A 25825-nucleotide genomic window follows, 5' to 3' on the forward strand; every position below is an offset into this window, starting at 1 on the left:
AGCTGACACTTAGAGATTCTTTTTGGTTGTGTTCATGTGATGAAAGTAATCAGAAGCTCCGATTTTCTGCTGGGGGTCAAACTGGATATTATGTGCTAATAAGAAGAAAGTCTATTTTCAAACAAATATCTTAAATACCAAGTGTTGTGGGGCATGCCTGTAATCTCAACATTCATGAGGCAAAGGCAAGAGAGCTATGAGTTCAAAGCCAGTCTGGATTATATAGTGAAACCCTGTGTCAGAGGCTGGCAAGGCAACTCAGTAGTAAAAAGTTTGTCTAGCACCCTCAGCAACACACACACAAACACACCACACCCACATACACACACACCACAGACACAGATAAACCATATATGCAGACATATCATGTACACACATATATACCACACATACACACCACACACCACAGAGACACCAAACATGCAGACATACACACCTACACCACACATCACAGACATAGACACGACACACACCACACATGCAGTAGACATCCCCCCACACACCATGCGCACAACACAGACACACAACACAGACAACATGTGCACACACACCACATAAGTCATAAAAATAATCTGAATTCCAAACACTACTGTGACTGCATATGTTAATTAATTTATATCTCCTGGCTTTGCAGCATAGGAAGTTTTTTTTTTTAAAGATTTATTTATTATTATTACTATAAATGAGTACACTGTAGCTGTCTTCAGATACACCAGAAGAGGGCATCAGATTTCATTATGGGTGGTTGTGAGCCACCATGTGGTTGCTGGGATTTGAACTCACAACCTTTGGAAGAGCAGTCGGTGCTCTTACCCACTGAGCCATCTCACCAGCCCAGGAAGTTTTGTTTTAAGGAAGAAGTTGAAGCCTAGAAGTTATCACAAGGAACCAGGCACAAATGACTAGTCCGGGTCTCTGCCCCTTCTCCCCTGAAGTTAAAGTGTCCCGCATCCTGCTCACCTTGCTTGTGTCCTTAACAATCTATTTGGAGATTCCTCATTTATCAATGCACAGCAGTCCCAGCCTTGTCACTTAGGTCCTTACCACTCTCTCCAGTCACAATTAGAGACTGTTATTCTCTCAAAGGCTTTCATGGTAGGGAGAGAGGAATTTGGAGCAGCTTTGAATCTGTTGTTTCATTGTGCAGGATCTAGAACTCAGGATCCTCCTCCCTCCACTTCCCGGGTGCTGGGATTCTGGATGTGGACCACCACACCTGCGATTCTCTAACTTATTGTGTTGATAAAACTCAGAAGAATCAGGCAGGAAGGATGAGGGCATACACAGAGCTCCCTGGAGACATCAAAGCAACACACACCACAAACACCACAGCCATGAGCCAGGGTCCCGGATGATTACCTTCGCTTCTCCTTAGCAGCTGTTTGTATCATCTGCCCTCCGCAGGCAGCAGAGTTTGGATATCTGCCATGTTGGTTTTGTGTTTAAACTTTCTCCAGGCACCAAGGACTCTGAAATTGCCTCCTGTTTCAGAAGAACCACCCAGAGTCCTGAAACCCCTGAGGAGCCGACATAAAGGCAATGAACCCCCAATGGAGCTCTTCGTTATCCCGATGGAGATTCATTTTCATGCCCCGCAACCCCCCAAAGAAAAGGCCAGAGGAAGAGGTGGGTTCCCTGCCGGTGGTACATCTGAGGAATTTGGTCAAGTCAGAAGGACCTGAGAGTTGGGGGTCCCTGCCAGTTAAACCCATCCCAAAGTGATAGCTGAGCTTCCTGGGGTCACCCCCAGGAAAAGACGATCTTTTCCAAACAAAGGAAAGGCAGCAGCAGAATACGTAGGTTTCTTCTGATCATATCCAATCAGTTTTATAACTATCTGCCGAGCCCTTCATTACGCAGTTCATCTTACTAAATTTGGAAAAGGAGACCGACTATAAATAAGTCCAGGGTACCATAGATAGTATAGAGGTGCAAGAATGTTCAGGCAGCTTGAATATATATAATGTTAAAAAGCAGCTAAGGATGGAATTAAAAAGAAAAATTGCTCTAATTAGGGTTACTTTTGCTTGTAACACAACACCACGACTAAAAGGAACTTGGGCAGGAAGGGTTTACATGGTTTAGATACACAGTCATATTCTACTGAGGGGAGATGCCAAGGCAGAAACGCAAACAGGGCAGAAACCTGGAGGCAGGAGCTGACACAGAGGCCAGTGAAGGGTGCTGCTTACTGGCTTGCTCAGTCTGCTTTCTTATAGAACCCAGGACCACAGACCCAGGGATAGTACCTCCCACAATGGGCTAGGCCCTCCCATATCAATCACTAATTAAGAAAATGCCTTATAGCTGGATCTTATGGAGGCATTTTCTCAGCTGAGGTTCCCTCCTTTCAAATAACTCTGACTTGTGTCAAGACGGCATAAGAGGAGGCAGGGCTAAAACTTCCGATTAAAAATATCAGAGAAATTGATATCAGACAACTTGAAGTTAGTTCTTTAGGTAAATACTAGGTTTATTTAACTGAGTTCCTTAGCAGCCAAGGTACAATTATTGGCTATTTGGACCTTCATTTTTTATAAAAAGCAGAAGAAAATTGGCCCAATAGTCTTCTTTATTTTTAAAGTTATTTTATTGTCTAAAAGGCCATCTCTATCACTTTTGTCAGGAAAAGGATTCCTAAGTTGTTTTACTGGCTGTGCCCTTTGTGTAACTTGCATTCTTGGCTCCTGGGACTTCACTGCTCTGTCTGGGACAAAAGATAACTCCCATTCTAAGGGAGTCAGAGCTTTCTAAAACTGTCGACAGGAACTACCTCTGACTTCTTACAGAGTTTTGACTTGTAAAATTATACAGGTGGTCGTTTTGTTCCAAGGCTGTTTGGAATTCTTGCAAGGGTGAATCTTCATCCTCAGCATCACCCAAGGGGAGAGAGCAAGGTGGAAGAAGAGAGAGCAGGGGAGAGGGGAAGGAAGAGAGGGAGGGACAGTCAGGCTTGGGTCATGTTCCTGCCCTGGAACCAATCACTATGGGTAAAATGATGAAATCCTTTTTTAATCCAGGTTCAGTCACATGGCCACCCCTGGAGTCAGAGCATGTACACAGATTTGCCCAAAGCCCATTGTACAAGCAAGGAAGAGAGAAGTCTCCACAAAGATGGGGCACCCGGCAAAAACAGCTTAGCTTTCTGTTTGCTTCCTAGGTGTTCAGCATCCTGAGTCAGAACCAGAAGAAGCCGCACCTTTACGGCGGCCTCCCATGAAGCATCTGTACTTAGAAAGGCCAAGGGGGATAACGGTGCATCTCCCAATGGACAGCAGCCAGGACACACCCTCACCTCAAGGTAGTTCTTTTCTCCCTCCAGCATCCCACCAGGCAAGGCACAGAAGGATCTTCAGGGGAGAGAAAGGAGGCCGCCAGAGAGGTTAGTCCATCCCCAGCCTCCTGAAGGTGTCTGTTGTTCAGGCAGCAGCTGCCTTAATCCACACGCTTCCGTGCAGCTAACAGCGTCCAGCTCCCAGAGACTTACCCGCTGGATCATTCCTTCATAATATTTTCTGCTTACAGATGTAAACTGGCGCTAACTTGACTAAAAACTTGCTGTTACTAATCTTGTTTTTAAGCAATGAGATTTCATTTCTAATCTTTTATAAATATGTGCTTATTCATTTAAAAGTTTGTAATATTGATTAAAAGGCTTCACATTTCTCAAACTATACAGTCGTTAGAAGTGATGCGCATAGGGCCAGGTGTTGCTGTGCGCACATCTTTAGTCCCAATGCTTGGGAGGCAGAGGAAGAAGGAGTTTAGTCTACATAGCAAGTTCCAGGACAGGTAGGGCTACACAGAGACCTGTGTCAAAAAAATTAAAAAACAAAAATTTTAAAAATAATAAAGAAATTATGCCTGTAGGTATGTTAAAGCATACCTTTTAATGCAATAAGTAGGTTGGAAGTTATGAGTCATATATGGACAGCTCTCCAGTCTCAGAAATCTGAGCCTCCTTCTTCATATGAGTGGCGGGTGATCACCAGGCACCCAGAAGGAAGTACACATCGACTTGTACTGTTTCCTTGGACTGTGCCAGACTCTGCTCTCATTTTTTAACATGGATTCTCTCAGGTTCCCCTCACAACAACCCTGACTTCATTTTACAGACCAGAAGATGGACATGTCAAGAGCTAAGTAGGTCTGGTGAGATGGCTCAGCAGGTAAGAGCACTGACTGCTCTTCCGAAAGTCCTGAGTTCAAATCCTAGCAACCACATGGTGGCTCAGAACCATCCGTAATGAGATCTGACACCCTCTTCTGGTGCTGTCTGAAGACAGCTACAATGTATTTATGTATAATAATAAATAAATCTTTGGGCCGGAGCAAGCGGGGCTGACCCAAGCGAGCTGAGTTGACCGGAGGGAGCAGAGTTCCTAAATTGAATTCGCAACAACCACATGAAGGCTCACAACCATCTGTATAGCTATAGTGTGTACATGGCTAGGACTGGAGGCCAGGACCTCCCCGTGCTCAACTCCACGTCTTGCCCTTTACCCAATGCCCTTGAGAATACATACATACAGTGAAGAACCTAGGGCAGGAGGCTCTTGAAAGGTATTGTCAGGATCCAGGCTTATTTGATCTGCCTGAATGTCAATCACCTGCTTTGCAGCTTCTTTAGATCTAGTACAGGCAAGGACTGACCTCCTTCACTTTCTGGTTCACAGTCAGAGCCACAGAGATAAAGATGTGGTGTGCCCTGGCTGCTGTCCCCTTCAGCATTGCTCATCCTGTGCTGCCCTCCACTCCTTTTGACCTACGCCATTTACACCTGGGGCTGAGAGTCAAGAGCAAGCCCATCTTTGGCTGCTACGCCAGATAGAAGCTAGCCTAAGAAGTCTCAGAAGAGTCAGGGTGGGTTAGTTCAGTGTATGCCAGCCTCGTAAGAAAGGGAGCCCAAGGCAGGTCCTGAGCTCAAGGCCATCCCCAGAAGGCGAAGCCAACTCAGCAATTGGAAAGGAGTTGAGGAGGAGGAGCTTAGGTAGGAGGAGGAGGCAAGCTTTTTCACACATTACGTCCCCACAGAGCAGGATATTGAGAGCTGGGGAGTGGCCTGTCTCATGGCCACAATGGCTGCACAGGGCCATTCGCTTGCTCAGCCCTACAACACTTCACCTTTAATAGCCGGGAAGTAAAGCCGGCTTTTATGTCTTCACAAAGCTACATACACTCATTTTATTTCACTGTAGCACTATGTGGGGGTAAGTTGCAGATATTAGACATTCCATCAGCGTAATAGTCTCGTCTCAACCACAGTACAGTTGTCACATTCAAGAAAGTTAACATTAGTGCAAAAGTGTTTTCCAGTATAAAATCCTTATTCAATTTTTTTCTCGTTATAACAATATTCTCTATCTTTTTTTTTTTCCTTTGACTTTTTACCCCCCAAATCAAAATTCAATTCAGGTCCATGCATTGCATTCAGTTGTCACCTCTCCTAGAGGTTGTTTAACCTCTAGCCATGTTTTGCTGTTTAGGTTATTGTTGCTGTTTTGTTTAGTTTAGTTTAGGTTTGATTTGTTTGTTTGTTTCGTTTTGTTTTTTTGAGACAGAATCTCATGTAGAAATATAGCCCAAGCAGGCTCCAAATTCACTGTGTAGCTAAGGGTGACCTTGAACTTCTGATCCTCCTGTTTCTGTCTTCTGAGTGCTGGAATGACAGTTGCTCATGGGTACATCAGGTTCCAGGCCAGTTTCTTATGACATCAGTGTCAGTGTGTTCCATAGGGGGTGATGCTAACCTGGGCTAGGCCAGATTTCTCCACGGTGTGAAAATACTTCTGTCAGGTGTGGTGGCTCACACCTTTAAATCCAGCACTCAGGAGGCAGAGGCAGGCAGGTAGGTGGATCTCTATGAATTCCAGGACAACCAAGACTCTAAGAGAGAGTGACTCTGCCTCAGGAGGGGAAATCGTACTTCTTTTTTTTAATTTTCTGAGATTGTGTATGAAGCCAGCTTTTAAGCCTAAAGGGAATGGTTGGGTCAGATATAAAATAAAGGTCATTGTCTCTGAAGGACCAAAGCCAGGCTTTTGGAGGTGTGGTCCCAGGTTCTGTCTTCCTAGGACAGAGACTGCTGGGTCTGAGAGGAGGAGAGAATGGAGGTGAAGGGTAAGAAGTGTTCTCTGGAGTTTATCAGTCCTATGGTCCTCTGTCTACCATCTGGAAGATGGTAGAGTTGACCCTCCTTACCAAAGTGCTCGCTCTACATTCACAGATTCAGCACCTACAAATCAAAAGTAGTTGGGGGGAAAATCAACTGTGCTAAACACACCCCCTTGGGCATGACTTTCCCCTAAACGGTACAATATAACAAGCATTTGCATAGCATTTACATTGTATCAGTTATTATAAGGAACATAGAAACAACTATACAAGGGAATGCATGTGGTTATAAGTAAATACTGTGCCATTTTGTGTAAGGAACTTAAGCATCTGAGAATATGTGTGTCCGTAACCTGTCCTGGGGTCAATTAGCAGCTGTATCTTATACCCTGAATACCTTGAAAAGGGAATGAGATCATTGGCCTTGTCTAAAACAAACAACTGCTTTATCAGAAGTCTGTATCTAGCTGGGTGTCGTAGCCTAGGCCTGTGATTCTAGCATTTGGGAGACTGAGGCAGAGAGACCACGCTTGGATGCTAGACTGGGCTGCACAATATTGTCTCAAAAGAGAATAAAACTGTATCATAATCAAAATCCCCAGGGCCCTAGTACTTGGCGCCTTCACCCTGGGGTTTACAGCCCCTCATTCCTGTTGCCATCTCTGGGTCGCATCCATAAGATGACAGGAACAGCTATCACTTCCCCACTCCTCCCCACTCTGGGCAATTCCTCAAAGGAAAGGCCCCTGTTCTAGCTAAGAGCATTGTCACTAGGCTGCTCCCTACTCCTTAGCAGGTCTGGGAAAGAAGGACAAAGCTAAAACCAAACCGAGCCATCATGCCTAAAACCAGTAGCTATCAACCAAGCCAGAAAAGATACACTCTGATCTTCCTGATTCAAAGGTTTTTCCATTCATGGTTTTTCCCATTTTGCTTTAGAAGATGGTGATACCCTGGCCCAGAACATGAATCAACCCCTGGGTATCCTACCCATGGTTAAAGGAAAGAAAAGTCCAGAGATCCAGAGAGACATGGATAGAACCAGGACATCAGGCTTCAATAGTCCCACAGGTTGCCCAAATGAGAGGGCACCGCCAGCAGGACCAGGTAATCCATCTGGGGTGCATGGGAACTCTACCCATTGTCTATCCTATTAGCTTTTCTGCAGCTCCAGTACGGAGTTGCCAGGCAGCCATGAGCTAGCTCCCTGCTGAAAGGAGGAAATGGTGGTATTTTTCAACTACATTAGTGAAGTCAGTGTTCAGCCATGCCCTGAAGAACAGCTGTTTACTCCTTCCAGCAGCTGGGGTGATGACTTGGCTCCCTGAACTCCTAAGGTGTACATTGCTGGGTTCAGTAGACTTAACACCACTCCAAGCCCAAACCCTCCCTGGACACAGGAACCAGTAGACCTTGCAATAGATAAAGTTAGCCGAGGGAAGCCATACTCCAGCCCAGGGCAGAACTGAAGCCTGTTTACAGGAGGAAAAAGGATGCTGCATTCCTGTTGGAAGATGAGGCAGGGGAAACCGTACCCTCTGTAACTGAGCCCCACTTAGACACTGGCAGGCAAAGCAGGAACGGTGCAAGCACAGTGCAGATGCAGCTGACACAAGGACTTTGAACTCTAGGCAGTTCAGAAAGCAAAAGTTGCTGAGAATCTCAAGAAAGATGCCGTGCTGGCAATTGTCAAAGTGCAGCTGGGGACTGGAGAGCTGGCTCAACAGTTAAAAGCATTTTGCTCTTTCCGAGGACTCCTGTTCTGTTCCCAGCACAAGTTGGCTCACAATCATCTGTTAACTCCAGTTCCAGGGAATCTGACACCCCCTTCTGGCCTCCCTTGTCACTGGGCATGTAACATAGTGCATATGCATATATTCATACATAAAAACACTCATACACATAAAATGAAAATAATAAATAATAAATCTTAACATAGCTTTAAAATGCAGCCAATTCACTGTTCCTCCTCCCTCAGAGCCCTGAGCCACTTCCTCCTCTGGGGAGCACCACATGAAGGAGCTAGCAAGTAAGGAAGAGACAGGTTATGCAAAGCAAGAGGCATCTCTGTTCACAGCACAGCTCATATGGAGAGAACAGGGGGACTGAGGAGCCTCGGGAGACGGTAGTTAGGCTCCTTTCCTTTCATGATACTTGGGAATGGGCTGCCGCTATTTAAATCAACCATCCCTCCCCCTGCCCCATCTCTCTCCCCTTCCATCTCTCATTCTGTCCCCAAAGCATGTATGGCTGAGTTCTTGTAAGCATAAATTAAATATTTAAGTCAATAACTGCGTTCGATGTTTGCAGCTTCTCTGTTTAGGGCTGAGTAGTCAAAATCAAATCCCTTCCCTACCAGTCCTTTCTGTCCCCAGTGCCTTTGGGCTTTCTCTCAGCTTCATCCCCTACACATGATGCAAAGGACCCAAGTTTGACTAGTGTCCCTTCTTCAGCAAGAGCCATCCTGGAAGTCAGTAGCCCCGGACAAGTCATGGCACAGATACACACACAGTTTTGGGTAATCTCATAAAGGGAGAATATGATTAGACTGCAATGGCTCAGCCAAGACTGAGACAGGAAGTCACAAGTGTGTACTGGGATGGAGGGGGGTGCATGTGTGCCGGAGAGTGTATGTATGCTCATGGATCTCAAAGTTGTAATGGTATACATATGCTTATCTGTCCTCGTAAGGACATGTGTGTGTGTGTATGTGTGTGTGTGTGTATGTGTGTGTGTGTGTGTGTGTGCATAATGCATACCTGTACCTGTCTAAGCATGTCTTACTTAGCATATGTCTAACATGAATTCAAGCCTGTGACAGAGTGCATGTGGGCCATTGTATGTGACATGTATATAAGCTTGCATGCTTACATGTATGAGGCTGTGTGTGTTAGTCTTTTGAGAGTATCACACATAAGTGATACTTACGTGTAAGTACCTTTATGTAAATGTATGTTTGTAAGTGAATTGTGTATGTGCCCCTCGGCATCCACTCCAGCTGGAGGCCTATCTTACCACAGACTCTTTGCCTTGGAAACAGGAAATGTAAGAGTAATATAATATGAGCTACATTCAAGCCTCTGTCCCTGATTTCTGTCCCAGACCTAAAACCCAACGGAATTTCCAGATAGAAGTGTCTCTTCTCACTCAAGAGGAGCCTCTTTGATATAGATGGAGTTTATGCTAATGAAGTCACATGGGTTCAGTGGGTCCCAGTCCCCACCCCGTGCATCTCCGTCACCTGGCTGTCAGGCTGTGTTCCTTATAACACATAAGTAAGCCTAAGTGTCTGAGAGAGAGGCATCAAGCAGAAGTACAGGAAGCCCCACTGTTGTCGGCTACAGGTGTGTCTTGGTGAGAGGAGAACCTCCACACAGCTGGTCACAGGCGTGTTATGTGTTGAGACAGACAGCAGAGAAGGAAAACCTGTTTTTCTTTCATAGTAAGTTTACATAAACACCTTGAGTTTTTGCAAGTAACCAAGGGACAGACAACTTCCTAGTGCAGCCTGGGAGTTCCTGTGCAGTCCTAGCATTCGGTCCTAGTCTGTGATCACACGCATGGAATACCACACAAAAGCATTGGCCCAGAGAAAAAGCAAAGGCAGGAATCACCGACTCCTGTACCCAGGGACTAGGTTGCACTTAACTGGAGATAGACCCCCCCCACACTGGCTTAGCCCCACCCTCAAAAAGCCCAGAGCTGCCACCTTCTCCAGACCCTGCATGGGCATGGTGTAAGCTCATGGAAGGCCCCCTTTCTTCATCTCATCCTGACCCTCTCCCCTTCCCCCCAGAGGACAAGGTATGGACAACAGAACCCTGTCTGCCAAGTGCCTCTGAACTCTGGCAAGCGCAGAGCACAGCAGCATATCCATTCCAGTGCCCACCTGGGCTTACGGGAACACAGCCAGGCCCAGCCTCCCTCACCTGCACCGGGACTAACGCTGCCCATGCTTATTTTCAAGAAGACTCCAGAGATCCGACACTGAAACACTTCTTGCTGAGTCCGGATGGTGAAAACATTTGCCTGACCCTCGCAAGGCTCATGGGAACAGAGGCGCTTCCACTGGGACAAGGTAAGCTGACACACTCCGGGTCAGCCTCGCTTTTTCAGAGTTGGGGGTTGGGGGTGGGAAGGAGCTTTACCTTTAGTTTCCAAAGGTTCCCAGCAGCAGCAGAGACATCATTAAAAACAGACATGAAACAGCCAGGTTTTCCCGCTCCCTGACACAGAGGTTCCTCTGTGGTCCAGACACAATAACCCTATGTTCGAGGAACAAGTTCCCTCTTGCTGCAACATCTGGAGACAGGAGTTACAGAGGAATAGCTTGGGAGAGACCTAGTGTGCCAGGCTGGTGCCTTGATCAGGATGATAAAGCCCTTTAGGTATTTGCCCAAACCAAACACTGCCTTTTCTCTTCTTTCCAACCACGCTCCTGAAGTGGAGGTGGCTAATTGGTAATCCAATCAGGCATCCTTGTTATGTGAGTTGGTTCACTGCTATGAGTCACCTGGCTCCTGATAGACAGACAGCAAGGCAGTTTCCAAAACCCCTTTTGGCACGGGAACGTTTTTTTGGAAAAGAGCTGCTGGCTCTGGACAGTAGCCATTTTGCAAAGGAAAAAAAGAACTGAAGTCAGAGGGCGATGAGTATCAACCACCCAGAACCCATCAGGATGGGCTCGCACGAGCCGTGCAGCCAGCAAGCCCCTTGATAAAGAAGATTAAAAGCTGCACGGATTGGTTATGTCATAACTGGCTTAATGAGGAGGGCCTGGATTCAGGGCCAGATTTCCATAGACCTGGATTGTCCTCTGTGTGGATTGATGATGTTTCCTGTGTCCATGTTTCCTCACCCAAAATGACAAGATATACAGAAGGGGTGGGAGAGGGAGAGGGACAGAGATATCCCTTAACTGAATTTTATAGCCCACATCTATTGCTGTAAGTTCCACCCACTATAGGGATTTCTGGGGAATATGATACATTTGCTTCTGAACCCAGAATCCAAGAATTTCCATCACCATTTGGGTTATACCAGAAGATGGGTTTTTAAGATTTATTTATTTTATTTATATGAGTACACTGTTGCTGTCTTCAGACACACCAGAAGGCGGCATTGGATCTCATTACAGATGGTTGTGAGCCACCATGTGGTTGCTGGGAATTGAACTCAGGACCTCTGGAAGAGCAGTCAGTGCTATTAACCTCTGAGCCATCTCTCCAGCCCAAAGATGGATTTTTAAATATCTTGGGTCTGAATCTGTTGGAGCAGTAGTGAGACAGTTGGAAGGACTCTGTTTCCTTTTGTGGCCAGCAGGGAAGGAAATGGGACGGTCACCTACCACACAGTTGTCTGTGCTGTTCCTGAAGAAGTAATCTTTGGACGATGCAGAAGCAAGTAGCAGAAACAGGAATATTTAAGTATGAGGTCCATTGTATATATAATTCTCAAGATGCCTCATGGTCTCTGGCACTATCACAGTTACAACACATAGAAGTCATCACCGAAAAAGGGTTCAGAGACTGGAATGGGCTCGAAGTAGAGCACCCAGCATGCACAAGGTCCTGAGTTGGAGTCCCAGCAAACCCCCAACCCTCCAAATTTCAGAAAAAGAGAAAGAGAAAACTTAGGCTAAATCAATGTAGAGTTGCCCACATCTCCTTCCAGTCCCAAGGATGACACACTTGCTTCTCAAATTCAAAAGCATTTATTGTGCTGAGGGAGTCAGCCAGACATTCTCTCCCCTGCTTTCCCTCGGAACAGTCTTGATGGTGAGGAAAAGTCTTCAACTCACATCTTCCTACAATGGTCCAAAAAACAGGTCAACCTTTTCTGTAGACCAGGCTGGCCTCGAACTCAGAAATTTGCCCACCTCTGCCTCCCAAATGCTGGGATTAAAGGAGTGCACCACCACTGCCTGGTTAGGTCAACCTTTTCTAAGAGGCTCCATTAATTGAAGCACATTTTTTAAAATTGTATGCATTTATGTTTTATGTGTATGGGTGTGTTTTGCCTGCATTCATCTGTGCACTATGAGCATGTAGTACCCACCCACAGAGGCCAGAAGAGGGCATCATGTCCTCTGTTGCTGGAGCTTCAGAGACTTGGGAGCAAGGAGTAGGTGGTGGCAAGTTCGAGCCCAGGTCCTCTGGAAGAGCAACCAGTGCTTTTAACTACTGAGCCATCTCTTCAGAATACCTGAAGGGTATTTTTGTTGTTTGTTTTGTTCTGAAAATCGTTTGTGGACTTGGGGGTTTTGATCTTTTGATTTTTAGTTTGATCTGACAGGCAGTATATTCAAAGCCCCTTTCTCCTTTACAAAGGACTTGTTCTGCCACAACAGACTCTCAGATCCATCTTTTAAATTTTATTTTACTTACTTATATTAATTTTGGTGCTAGGAATGGAACCCAGGGCCTCCCACATACTAGGCAATCAGTCCACCCCTGAGTTACACCCCCCACCCTTAGTGTACATGGCCACCATTTCCACCCCCACTTCCAGTATCATTTCCCATACATTCCAGATCCAGTGATTCCCCCTCCCCCAAAATCTGGCCCAAATATTCAGCTTCCAGTCTTTTCTCTCCAGACCTTTTTCCCAGTCATCCCCCAAATATTTAGACAAGCTCTAAGTTCATCTTTGCTAGGACATTTTGCTAAATAACTTTACCTCCTTCTGGACAACTGCCTAGATGTAATCTCACCCTTTTCCTCTCTCAGCCCCACCTTTGTGATTTTGGATCCATCTGCATCTGTTTTCAGTTTGGCTCCCTAATATATGAGTCCTAGGGAACCCCTTCTCTTTATCATATGTCCAAGAAATGCGTGTTGATTGACTGAATATCCCAGGTGCCACACAGAAGAGTTCTTTGGGGAGCATAGCTAGGGTTTTTTGGTTTTTGGTTTTTTTTAATTAAAAAAAAATTCTCAAGTAAAAGAGGGAATATGATCTGTCTGATCTTTCTGAAACTTTAAGGCTCTGTCAACAACTATTTGGAAATAAATTCTTTGGCAATTAGATCATGATAGTTTGCTTTCAAGCAGCAGAGAGAGATGAATATAACCTTTAGAAGAAGAAGAAGAGGGGAAAAGATGTGAAGACTGGAGCTGGGGCCTGAGCCTCTTGCTCATGTCAGGCTATTGCAACACTCGCAGAATTCAAAGGCTGATGAAGGGAGAAGCTGGCTTGAGAAGGTCCAAGTCAAACATTGGCTACGCTCTCTGAATCACTTATTCCTGATACAAATCCTCAACTATTCTCATCCCAGTGCCAGCAGTACACATTTCCTCTCAGGAGCTCGTCTATTCACAAGCTTCGCGCTGAAAGATATTCAAAGATGTCTGTGCCAAGCATTGAGGTTGGGACTTCAGGTTCCATATAGATTTGAATTTCCAGTTTCTTTCAGAGTTCTTAATTACCATTCAGCCTCATCCTAAACGGACTTTAACCAAAAGTGTTTCTCCATCGCTTCTTTGTTTTACTTTTGCTGTTTTATTTTGTCATTTAATTCTCATCCTTCCCCGGGCAACACTTCCTGGGGTGGTGGTTTTAATACATGTGTGCAAATTACTTGACATATCTCCCTTCGAAAAGACATGGTGGCTGATGTCTAATCAACACTGATGTGGACAGAAGTGAGGTATATATGGCTTTGGAAACAGGGTCAATCTTAGCCCACTGTCTGTTGCCATGCCCTAGAAGATGTGATGAGGAGTGATTTGTAAAGGAGAAACCTATTTTGGATCATGGCTCTAGAGACTGAGGAATTCCAGCAGCAGCAGCAGCAGCAGCAGCGGCAGCAGCAGCATGTGCTGTGGGGAAGTGACATTAAAACAAAAAGTACAACAGGATGCAAGTTAGTAACCTTAGTTCTAAAAACCCACTCTTACAAGAATTGCCTCCGTCCCAGGAGAGTAATACCCTCATCCTCTCAAAAATCAGCCCACCCTGGGGGAGCAGTACTCCCAACTACTCTCTGAAGGCAAAGCCCAGACACCTCTGAAAATCTCAACACTTTTTAGCTCTTTGGCACTGCAGAGATCAAATTTCAGCATCGGTAGGGCATTTTGGTTGCTTTGGGTTTTGAAGACAGGGATTCTCTGTGTAGCCCCGGCTGTCCTGGAACTCACTGTAGGCCAGGCTGTCCTCGAATTCAGAGATCCCCCTGCCTCTGCATCCACCTGCTGGGACTAAAGGCTTGTGCCACCACCAGGCAGGAGGAGTTTTTGTTGTTCCTTTGATTTGCTCTCACTGGAGCTCAGAGGTACTTTTGCCTCACCCTCCCAAAGGCCAGCACCTAGCTAGGCCCTTCGATTACAAACTCCTCCCTGACATTGCGACAGTAAGGGCTCTTTCCAGAATCCCAGATCCACGTCACTCCCAGCTTCCCACCCCAAATTTGTGAGAGATAAGAAAGTTTTATTGCTTCGATTCAACAGTGGAGGATAATTTGTGTTGCAATAACAAACAACTCATTTCCTCTGTTGAACCTGGATTAGGTGCCGGGGTCTTTCCCTGGTGGATGTGCCTCAGAGTGCGTTTCCCTTGAGTAGCTTATCTCTTAGCATTTGTTGTCATAAAGACGGTGCCTAGAAATCTAAGAAATGTCTTTCAGTAACTGCATGAGGAAAGGCAGAGGGCCCACAATTACAGGCCCACAATCTTGAGTCTTATGACCAGCTCTTACTACCTGTGGCTTTGGCAATCCTGGACAATCAATTTCACTCCTTTGAGCCTCAGCCTCTTCATAGAAAAGGAGAGCTGGTTTGACATCCAGTCCTCCAGCATGTGTCCCATGGGACAGCCCACAAAAGGGAAGGGTTTCCAGGGCCAATTTGGTCGCATGCATTTGGGAACAAGTAGACTAGAGTTAAGCAAATCCCTGTTGTAGAAGCATGTGATCACTGAATGACTTTTGGGTTTTTAGCAAAGTGTCATATGGATCTAAATCATTTTTTGAAACATCCTTTGGAAAATGCTGAGCCAATGGTTCCTAGGGTGCCTCCCCTCAGTGTCTGTTTCTACATAAGCCTGGTTCTCAGGGGGCTCCTTCAGTGGGCTGGTTCTGCTCTCGAACCCGGTCACAGCATTCACTAGGCTCTGACTGTTCTTGCTTCCCACCTTAAAACCTCAGTTCTGAATCACACGATCCACAGAACATCCACCTCTGAGGAGAGGAAGGCAAGATGGAGGCCCATGTGGTAATAATTCACTTGTTCCTCTTGCCCAATCAGTGTCTGCTCATGACCCGTACGAAGTGATGTTGGCAGATGTTACCAGTTCTACTGATCTCAGATCAAAAGTCTGAATAAAGGAAAACATGGCAGGATATGGTTGTTGGGCCTCCCACATTCCTGTAGTGTAAAAGTTAGAAGGCTAAAAACTACATTTCCCAGGTAACACTTGCAGCAAGGAAGTTGAATGCGTATTGTGCTTTGCCAGTTAACCTTGATCCCATGAGATTTGGAGGGTGGAAGTGAGGCAGAGACATTAACTTTGGGGTGACTTGTGTTGGCAACAAGCTCCTGAAGCCGACCTATTGAGAGGCGATATCTTGGTGTTTTATTGTCGTAAAGAGGCAACACTGTGACCATGGCAACTCTGTTGTTTTTCTTGTTTTTGTTTTTGTCTTTTTGGTTTTGGTTTTTGAGACAGGGTTTCTCTGTGTAGCCCTGGCTGTCCTGGAACTCACTCTGTAGACCAGGCTGGCTTCGAACTCAGAAATCTGCTTGTCTCTGCCTCCCAAGTGCTGGGATTAAAGGCATGCGCCACCAGCGCCCACCGTCTTTTTTTTTTTTAAGATTTATTTATTATTATAAATGAGTACACTGGGGCTGGAGAGATGGCTCAGTGGTTAAGAGCACTGACTGCTCTTCTGAAGGTCATGAGTTCAAATCCCAGCAACCACATGGTGGCTCACAACCACCTGTAATGAGATCTGACGCCCTCTTCTGGTGCATCTGAAGACAGCTACAGTGTACTTACATATAATAAATAAATAAATAAATAAATAAATAAATAAATGAGTACACTGTAGCTGTCTTGAGACAGCACCAGAAGAGAGCATCAGATTTCATTATGGGTGGTTGTGAGCCACCGTGTGGTTGCTGGGATTTGAACTCATGACCTTCAGAAGAGCAGCCAGTGCTCTTACCCGCTGAGACATCTCGGCAGCCCAGCTCTATCTTTCTGTAACCCCCATCCCACCCAAAAAAGAAAAAGAGCCTCAAAGAGAAATTTAATTTTTATTCTCCTGAACCTGCTAACAATGTTATTTACTATGGTTTAAAAATATCTCTGTGTGGCCTGAAATGGCCTCAAACTTACAGCAACCTTCTCATGTGCTGAGATTACAGATGCACACCACCAGACCTGGCTCAGAAATTCCTTCTTTTTAAAAAAAAAAAATATTTATTTAATATGATCTCATTACAGGTGGTCATGAGCCACCATGGGGTTGCTGGGAATTGAACTCAGGACCTCTGGAAGAGCAGTCAGTGCTCTTAACTGCTGAGCCATCTCTCTGGCCCAGAAATCCCTTCTTTGAGGAAAAAGCATAGTAAGTGCTAAAACACAGTTTTCCTGCATTTTTTTTTTTTTTTTTTTTTTTTTTTTTTTTTTTTTTTTTTAGTTTTGGGCTTGTTTAGTTGGTTTGTTTCGTTTTGTTTTGCATTTGCAGTACTTGGGTCATTTTTTTAACAGAGCCTATGAGAGTACAAATTCTGTCTCCCCTGCCTTTTGGAGTTCCTAAAGTTAAAGAGAAATGTGCAGATTACCATCACCAATGTTTATGCAAAGGAAGCACTTAATGAGATTTGCTGAGGGCACCAACAGAGAAAACAGATGCAAGATGAGCTTCTTAAAGGAAGTCCGCATCTCTCCTGGTGTATCCACTGCAGCTAACTCTTCCCTTCCAAAGATGGCTGGCTTCCAGAGCGTACATACTAGGCTGCTTGCTCCCAGAAAAACATACATTAAAAGAACTGGGAGCTAAAGATATGTGATTCCCCGCCCCCTGCCCCCGCCAGTTATAGAACTTCTGTGTGGTAAATCTGAACCACAGTTTCCTGTGCCCTGTTAGGTCAGAGTTCTTCTTACTATATCATGCTGCTCCCACCCCCATCTTCTGTTTTGCTGTCTTGTTTTTGAGGTAGGGCCTTGCCAAACCGGCACTGAACCCACTCTCTTTCTTCCCCTCTCAGTCTCCTGAGTACTGAGATTACACCACATCTGCCTTATTTGCTTGATTTTTCTAGACTCTTGTTCTTCTTTTCTCTTTTAGAATTAAAATTCCCATAGGCAAGCTCCTCTAATCTACTTCCTAACATCCCAGAAAACACAGGTAGCCCTTACAGAAAATGCTCATAAGTATTGGTTGAAACTATAATCACAGAGCGTTCAACTATTTCCAAATGTCCATTCCTCCATTGCTAATTAGAATCCTCACCCCTGAATGTGACTTGGACATATAGACACCTAACTCACGATCATATTTCCCAGCATGCCTTGCCTCTAGTTCCAGCTGTGTGCTTAATGTGAATGGAAATTATGTGTGTGGCTTCCAAGTCATTTCTTCCAGCTCTCTTCCTCTCTCTCTCTCTCTCTCTCTCTCTCTTTTTTTTTTACCTTTGCACTTGACTGTGATGGCAGAATAGTTTCAACCACGGGAAAGAAAACTGTATTCTGTGGGACGACAAACCAATACGTTATAAAGAACCAGGGGCCCAGATAACTGTCACTGCAGCAAAGCCACACTGATTCTGAACTCTCACGTAAATGAGTATCTCTGGCACACCGCCTTGTTCCAGAGCCCTCCATCTTCTCACTTCCCCAGTTTCCCAGGGCTCTGGACCCAGCACTGTGGCTACGGAGAAGGGACCTTATAATCCAGGTGGAAAACAGATTCACAATCAACCAAGGCAGAAGGAATCTAGACCCCAAGCAACGGGACTCAGGGCTGCTAAGGAAGGAGTGACTGGTTCTAGCCCTTAGACTAGAAAGGGCATTTTGAACGTGGAAGATTGTGTGGCCCCTTGAGACATCAGCAGCCGTGAGGACACGGAGTAGTGGGGGATACACTGCTGTGGAGTTTTCCTGAACAGAGACAAGGAGAGGTAAAGCAGAGAGCCTGTGGCCCAGTATGGGTGGCCTGAGAACCCTGTCCACGGATGGGGCTAAAAGGCAGGCCAGGGCCAGCCCAGAGAAGGTCTGTGGGTCAGCCAGAGCTGAAATGCTCCCTTTTAGACGACAAGGAATCACAGATGTTTGAAGGACACAGTTCGACCCAATGTGGGAGTGTCAGCTTTCATGAGGATAGGGAAGAGGCAGAAGGCTCCAGCCACCCTTCATCCAGAGAGCAGCCAATGGGCAGTTGGACAGAAGTCACTGGGCAGAGACTCCCCTCAGAGCCGCTGCCGGAGGAATGTGGGGATGAAACTGGAGCAACCAGCCTGTTTGTAGTGTCCACAAAACTGGCTACAATTACCCTCTTCTGTTTTTACTTTCAGTTAAGAAATTACCAATGTGGGGTGGGGGTGCTGTAGGTCTGCTATATTGTAATTAAGATTACAATTAAGGCCTGGAGCCCACATGTGCCGCCCCCACCCCACCCCCTAGCAGCACCCACAGGACCACAGTTCCCGCTGCTTCCTTATTTCTAGTCACATTCCCCCCAGTTTAAGAACAAGCAGCCATGTGCTTGCTGGAAATGCAGTATGGCTGGGGGTTTTTACCGTAGAGAAAGTTCTGGGCTTCCCAGCAGTCAACAGCAGCGGTAAGGAAGCGTCCTGAGAGCGAGCAGATTTCTTAGGAGCCAGGAGACAAAGAGAGCGGGTGAGGAGCAGGGGTGTGTGTGTGTGTGTGTGTGTGTAGCACTCCTGCACCCTCCCACCCCCACTCCCACGGAGGTTACTGTTTCAGGACTGTTTTAAACCCCCTTTCCCCCCATTCAACCACCAGACCGCTCAATTCTAGGAGGGAAAATTAACATTCATTATGCAATTTATCTCTCTCCTTTTAATCCAGAGTGTCTGTCTCCAAGGTCCTACTCAATAATTAATGTTTGTTCTCATTTTCCATTCTCCAGAGTATCTATTCTTGAACTGGAGGGTCAACAATTAACACTAATTATGGCTTTTTCCTCCCTCCACCGTTGGCTCTGTGGATTCCAGGTTTGCTTTCTCAGCCTGGGTTCTGGGCGTGCCTGCGACTGCTTGTGTGCGCTTGCACCAGACACACACACACACACACACACACACACACACACACACACAGGAGGTTGTACTGCTGCAGCTGTGCAGATCTATGCTGCCCATTCTTTCTCAAACTCTGGTATACTTATTGTCACTAATAGATTAATGAAGCAAAGTGAATTTTAAAGGGGGAAGTACTTGGAAATGAGTTTGGGTGGGTAATTTACCTGGAAGATATGTCTCTTCAAGCTTAAACTTTCTAAGTTGCTCTGTGATTATTTTTTTTTTACTTCCCCTTATTATTCCTACCTCTTCCCTCCCTCTCCCCTTCTCATCCTCTCCCCCATCTCTGTCCCTTCAGTCTCAGCTCTGCCATCCTTCACCTCTTCAGCCATAAAAACAGCATTGTGTAAACTCATTTTCATTTTGGCTAACAAGGACAGCTACAACAATTCTCACCACGAGTGACTCTAGCAGATTGGGAAAAAAAAAAAAAAAGAAATAAAAATCTGTGAAAATGTCTGTCTCTGGGACCAGACTCCCTCTTGTCTGCCCTGGTCCCAACCAGCCTTTGTTTGGAGGCTGTGGCTGTTACTGGGGCCTAGGTTTTCATCCCACACTAGAATTTCCAGTACACATGGCCAACATCATGACTAGTGTTCCTGCTGATCAAAGACTCTGCTGGTAGTTGCAGCACCGTGAGTCCTGCAGGGCTTCACCTTTTAAAACCTTGAATAAAATTGCCTTCTCCTCGATGGCTTTGAGATCCTAGACCAGCCTTCTCTCCAGGAACATCCACACAGTTTCAAAGCTATCCGACTCATTGCAAGGCTTGAATCCCGGCATCCATTGACCTTCTATTTCCCCCTGTTTTGGGGTAAAGAAAATGGATATTTTTTTTCAAGATTTTCATACTCTTAGTTAAAATTCTTTATTGTTTTTCAGTCTGTGAATCTGTCCATTCTAATCTCCATTATAAAGGGGAAGGGCCCAATAACCCTGAAAAGTCAGCTTTTTCTTTAAAAACTCACCCACTTCTCAGAATTATTCAACTCATGAACACATTATGTCATGCCTAGAACACCAGAAATACAAAGTCCCCCAAAATATACCAGTAAGTAGAAAATTCTATGGCGATAAAGTGGCAGCTTTATTGTCCCCTACAGTGGGCACAGCTACCGACTGGGAAGCTGTCTAGATAGCCCTCTGTGGCTTGTGTCTTAACTGAAGAACGGAGGGCAATTCTGCCTCTTCTAAAATTCCTTTTCTGTTTCGTTCTCCCATAGAGAGAGATGCAACCCTCTGCCTCTCTTCCTCTACCCACAGACATACATGGCTGTCCGTTTCAGACCAGGGTGAAGGGACGATTATTCAGAGGCTCTTCTAAGAATAGCCTTTGGTGAAGAGGAAACCCTGTGTGGTCTTCCAAGTCATTCCTCTCTGGGAGACAGCAATGAATCCTAAGCAAGGGACCTGTTGTATTAACAGGATGCAGCAGCCTGAAGCAGGGACACAGCCCAGGAGGAGGGATTGCTTTCCCTAGGGCTTGAGAAGGTGAGAGAAAAGACACAGTCGTGTCCTCTCATGATGGCAAGCTCTGTAAGCAGGAATCTGACTGGGAGGCAGGCCCTGCCTAAGCTATCTCTTGGTGAGCATCCTTGGTGGGGAGTTTCTGGGTCCATTTGTTCAACATTTACATAGAAGTGACCAATACGGCCACTCTTAAATAGGAGCCCAGTCCTGAAATGATGAAGATAATTAAGGTGGTGGTGATGGTGCTGATAATAATGGTTATGGTTGGCCGGGCAGAGGTGGTGCACACCTTTAATCCCAGCACTTGGGAGGCAGAGGCAGGCAGATTTCTGAGTTCGAGGCCAGTCTGGTCTACAGAGTAAGTTCCAGGACAGCCAAGGCTACACAGAGAAACCCTGTCTCAAAAAACAACAACAACAATAATAATAATAGTGGTTATGGTTACAGATTTCTCACATGCCGAACACTGGGGCCTCTCTATCATTATTCCCCTTGTTCTCATACATTTCCTCTTCTGGTTTTCAGAACAGGAGAGCTTTGCTTGACTCCTTGATTTGCTCACTGACCATAAGAAAAAGTTCTTAACCTTTTCTGGTGCCTGACATCCACCACAAACTCTGTTTTTAAGGAGATAGATAGATAGATAGATAGATAGATAGATAGATAGATAGATAGAACACTACCCTGAGACTAGGGGATGCTCCCTGAACTGATTGCAAAGAAAATTGGAAAGCATCTGTTGTTAGAGCCATCTGTAGACTTGTCATACATTTTTAGGTTTTGAGCACTTTGTTTTAATGAAAATTTTTAGATTAAATGGACAGGATTCTAAAAATAGTACATGGTTGATGGGCTTTGTGGGTAATTTATACACTGGAAAGTCAGTTTCTACTCTTCAAAAGTATCCTTAAAAGTCGGGGACACATTGAGCAGCAATAAAAAATAAAAGCATAATAAAACAGGTCAGGGATGTATTGGATGACAATTTTTTAAAGGCATAATATTTTTTTAAAAAGTCGGGAACAGGCTGTGGGTACAGCTTGCTTGGAAGAATGCTCACCTAGCAGTAAGTACGGCACCCACTGGTCCCAGAACCTGGGACCTGCTGTTCTAGCAAAAGCGATGGACACCAGGGAAGGGGCCCAGAGAGGAGAACTTAACACTCTATTTTAAGTCCCACACAGATTTTAAGAGAGGGGAATTTTTCTTCCAATAAGGTTTAAAACATCAGCTTTTCTTTTGCTGCAGTGACTAAAAGTGTCTCATTAGCCAGTAATCCGTAAGTATCCTTTTCTGTTCCATCGCCCTTTGGGGTAGTGTGTGACTGGAGCGGGAGATTGCTCCAGTGTGCTCTGTCCTCGAGGATGCCTTGTCTTCTTGGGCTCTATCTTTCCTGCATCTTCCACACACTGCCCGTGGTCTGAGGATAGCAGCACTGTTGATATTTCCACAGTCCCTCACTTGAAAATCAACATAAGCACCAACATTGGCACATGTTATTTTACAAGTAAGGTTATTTTACAAGGCACAAAGAAATTGCTCACTCATTCAGCCAACTTTACATGACCATCTGTTAGTAACAAATGCCGTGCCAGGCATGGTAATGCAACTGAGAGACAGACCTGTGCCTTAAAGATGACCACAGCAGCAGACGAACGAGTTGGGCTGAGCATAATTATGATGTATGAAGGTTGTTGCTTTTGGAAGGAAAGGAAAAAAAACCATAGCAGGATTTCTACTGATATGTGTAGGAACAAGCCAAATGGAAAAGAAAGGATTCCAGAGGAGAAGAGACTTCAGAAGTGTTAGGGAACATAGCAGAACAGGAGAAGTATGAGCAACTTGTCCTGCCTGGATGGCAGGGTACATGGAGGGAGGGGAAGGGAAAGCAAGAAATGGGCCATCCTGGGCAACTAAGACAGTATCCCAGAACATGCTTATGAGTGTTAGAACAAGTCTTCACTAGAGGGTTTTGTAAGTCATTGATATTTATTGCCACACAATTGAAATTTAAATTCCATAGTGCAGCTTGGATTCCATTTTAGGCTTGGTAAACTGCCATGAGCCTTTGGACCTCTCCATAAAAACAAAAATTATGAACTTTTGAAAGAAGTGTGTATTCCCCAAACCAAAAGCTAGACCCATGAGACTGAGCTAGGCCTAAGACCTGTACGTAAATAAGAGGACCGATATCCCAAATTGGAAGAAAAGCATTGCTCTCACATTTGCAAGGCACGTCCATATTTAAATTCTAACTGACTCATAGTTTCTAGACAGACTCCTCAGCTGGACCTCCCGGGGCTACGTCTTTGGCCTGGAGGCCTTCTCGGGTCTCTAGCAATTGTTTAAAATGCTTATCTCACCCTCCTTCCCAGCCAGAAAGATTTAAAAGGAAAATATATAGCATAAACAAAGCCTTAAATCTTATCCTAAAAATCTGATAATGGCACCACCAACAGGCATCTTGGGTCTGGGTTTTCTGCATTCAACAAACAGACCTGAAATTTATTATAGCACCCCATAGGTCATAAGGATCCTGCGTCACATCATATAAAATATTTTTAGACATTTTTAAGGAAAGGTCAGCCGAACTGCAGTCTCCTTCCTTTTATAGTTACGTTTACCCTGGGAAGAATTTTTTTTTTTTTATAATCTGGAATTTGCATTTGCATTTTCCATTTATGACCAAAACACAAAACCTTGAAGGTACCAGGGCTGATTCGGGCTTTCTCTTCCTGGTTTCTGCCGGGGGCCAGCAAGGCCCTGCACAGAGCTGCTGAAGGAAAAGGCACTCTGGGGTCTGTGTAACAGCAGATATATCACCTGCCTGGCGATGACCCTGCAGGATAGGAAGGAAATTCTATGACAGCAGTCTGGTGATCAAAGGGTGTGCTCTTGAGAAATGGAGTGTGGAAAAAGGCCCTGAACAGATTTCAAGAGGCTCCTGCCAGCACCTCCAACAGCTTCTGCCCTGGTAACCATTTGGTCACTTCAGAGCCTGCAGGGCCAGTGTTTACCAAAGCCAAACAGGCCCGCAGGAAGGAGGAGCCAGGTGGCCCACCTGTCCTGATAAGACAGCTCTTTGGAGTTAGGTTTCTATACTGCTCCCAGATGGATCCCATCAGAGTTTCTCCACTCTGGAAAATAAGCACTCTGAAGCAGTCGGAGTAAATATAATTGTATTTCATTTTTATTTAAAACAGCAATTTGGGAATTAAACATTGTCAGCGCAGATTTAAACAGAAGGAAATCTAAAGGCGCCAAGTTCCATGTGAAAATCAGATACTCTCTCCACCTTCCAGTGTCTGAGTGTTTGGTGAAGAATGCCATGACCCGTAGAAGGCAGAAGGGGCAGAGGATAAAATCCGTCTAGGCCGGGTCACCTCTGAATAGCCTGGTTATCTAGCGAGGAACGCCATCGCCTCACTAAAAGCTGGCGATTAGATTAAGGGAGCATTTGAAAAGTCCGCTCAGCCTTGCTGCTGGGCAGCCGGGGAGTGTGTTTTCTGTTTATCTCTATAGTGGCAGACATGTTCATCACAGAAAGGCTGTGTGCGATTTCAAGCAGCCAGGAAGCAGAGCCGAAGTAGTATAAGGTCTTTGGTTGTGCACACCAGCTCCTGAAAGAGGAAGGAGCCCCTCCCCACCCCGGTTGACAGTCAATGGCCTGGGTTGCACAAGAGGTAGATCTCCCCCTTGTCGATCTAGAAGGGAGTTTTATCACCATAACCCCACCCCCACCCCCCACACTCATTGCTTTATCACACAGGAATGCAGCCGGAGCCTCAGCCCCTCCTTGACTGCACGGACCTCAGTAAATTACCAAGGTCTTGACCCAAGAGATGAGAAGCCCTAAGTGATTTTTCAGCCTCCTATCTAAAGATGTGTTTACATTTCTTGAACTTTGGCTGACTGACTCATTCTCCTGCTGTTGCAAGAACTTCCCTTATGCATCAGGATTTATACATTTCATCTCTGAAAGACCCAGGGTCCTTTCCAAACCACTGTGAAGTGACCCTCATCACAACACAATGCTGCTGGGTGGTTCTGTCCAGAGGATGGGTCCCAGCCAGGCAGCTGTGACATGGCAGGCAAGCGTGAGAGAGCCTGAGAGGCGGTGTGATATGGACAGCTCAGGACATCTGCGGTCTGGTTTCCAGTCCCGCTATTTTAAGGTGTAGGCTTGAGGCTACAGAAACCCAATCTCGAAGCCTCAGTTTTCCCCACCTGATTTAAACTTAAGATGTGTTTTAAGTTTGGGCAGAAGCCATTCTCAAACAAATCAGGAAGAAAACACTAGCTGAGGAAACAGAAAAAGATGAGCATATAAGAGATAGATACTCAGAGGCAGGTGGATCTCTGTGTTCAAGGCCAGCCTGGTCTACAGAGAGAGGTCAGGGACAGCCAGGGCTACATAGAGAAACCCTGTCTCGAAAAAAACAAAAACAAAAACAAACAAACAAAAAAGAGATAGATACTGTCTTAGAATCAAAAATGATGAAGAGGGGGCTGGAGAATGGCTCAGTAGATAAGAGCACTGGCTGTTCTTCCGGAGGTCCTGAGTTCAATTCCCAGCAACTACATGGTGGCTCACAATCATCTGTAATGGGATCCAATTTCCTCTTCTGGCACAAAGGCATACATGCAGTCAGAACACATATAACAATTAAATAAATCTTTAAAAAACAAAACAGCCGGGTGGTGGTGCACGCCTTTAATCCCAGGACTTGGGAGGCAGAGGCAGGTGGATTTCTGAGTTCAAGGCCAGCCTGGTCTACAGAGTGAGTTCCAGGGCTACACAGAGAAACCCTGTCTCGAAAAACCAAAACCAAAAACAAAAACAAAAAAAAGGCCTGGCCTTGGTGGCACATGTCTTTAATCCCAGCACTTGGGAGGCAGAGGCAGGCAGATTTCTGAGTTCAAGGCCACCCTGGTCCACAGAGTGAGTTCCAGGACAGCCAGGGCTATACAGAGAAACC

The 25825-nt window shown here is 45.5% G+C and overlaps 1 protein-coding gene across 20 annotated transcripts in view; it reads left to right on the top strand.

Annotated features, from left to right (window-relative positions):
* Kiaa2012 (KIAA2012 ortholog) overlaps positions 1–25825 on the top strand; it is a 119191-nt gene that overhangs the window by 35819 nt on the left and 57547 nt on the right. For 14 of the 20 annotated variants that reach the window (XM_031367630.1, XM_031367625.1, XM_031367616.1 and 11 more), the window contains 4 exons: positions 1458–1626; positions 3161–3382; positions 7054–7221; positions 10082–10192. In XM_031367630.1, the coding sequence (XP_031223490.1) occupies positions 1458–1626; positions 3161–3382; positions 7054–7221; positions 10082–10192 (670 nt within the window). The remainder of the gene's footprint in view (positions 1–1457; positions 1627–3160; positions 3383–7053; positions 7222–10081; positions 10193–25825) is intronic. The other 6 variants (XM_031367620.1, XM_031367629.1, XM_031367615.1 and 3 more) reach the window with 5 other exon arrangements.

This window comes from Mastomys coucha, unplaced genomic scaffold (assembly GCF_008632895.1).
Source record: "Mastomys coucha isolate ucsf_1 unplaced genomic scaffold, UCSF_Mcou_1 pScaffold14, whole genome shotgun sequence".
Lineage (NCBI taxonomy): Eukaryota > Metazoa > Chordata > Mammalia > Rodentia > Muridae > Mastomys > Mastomys coucha.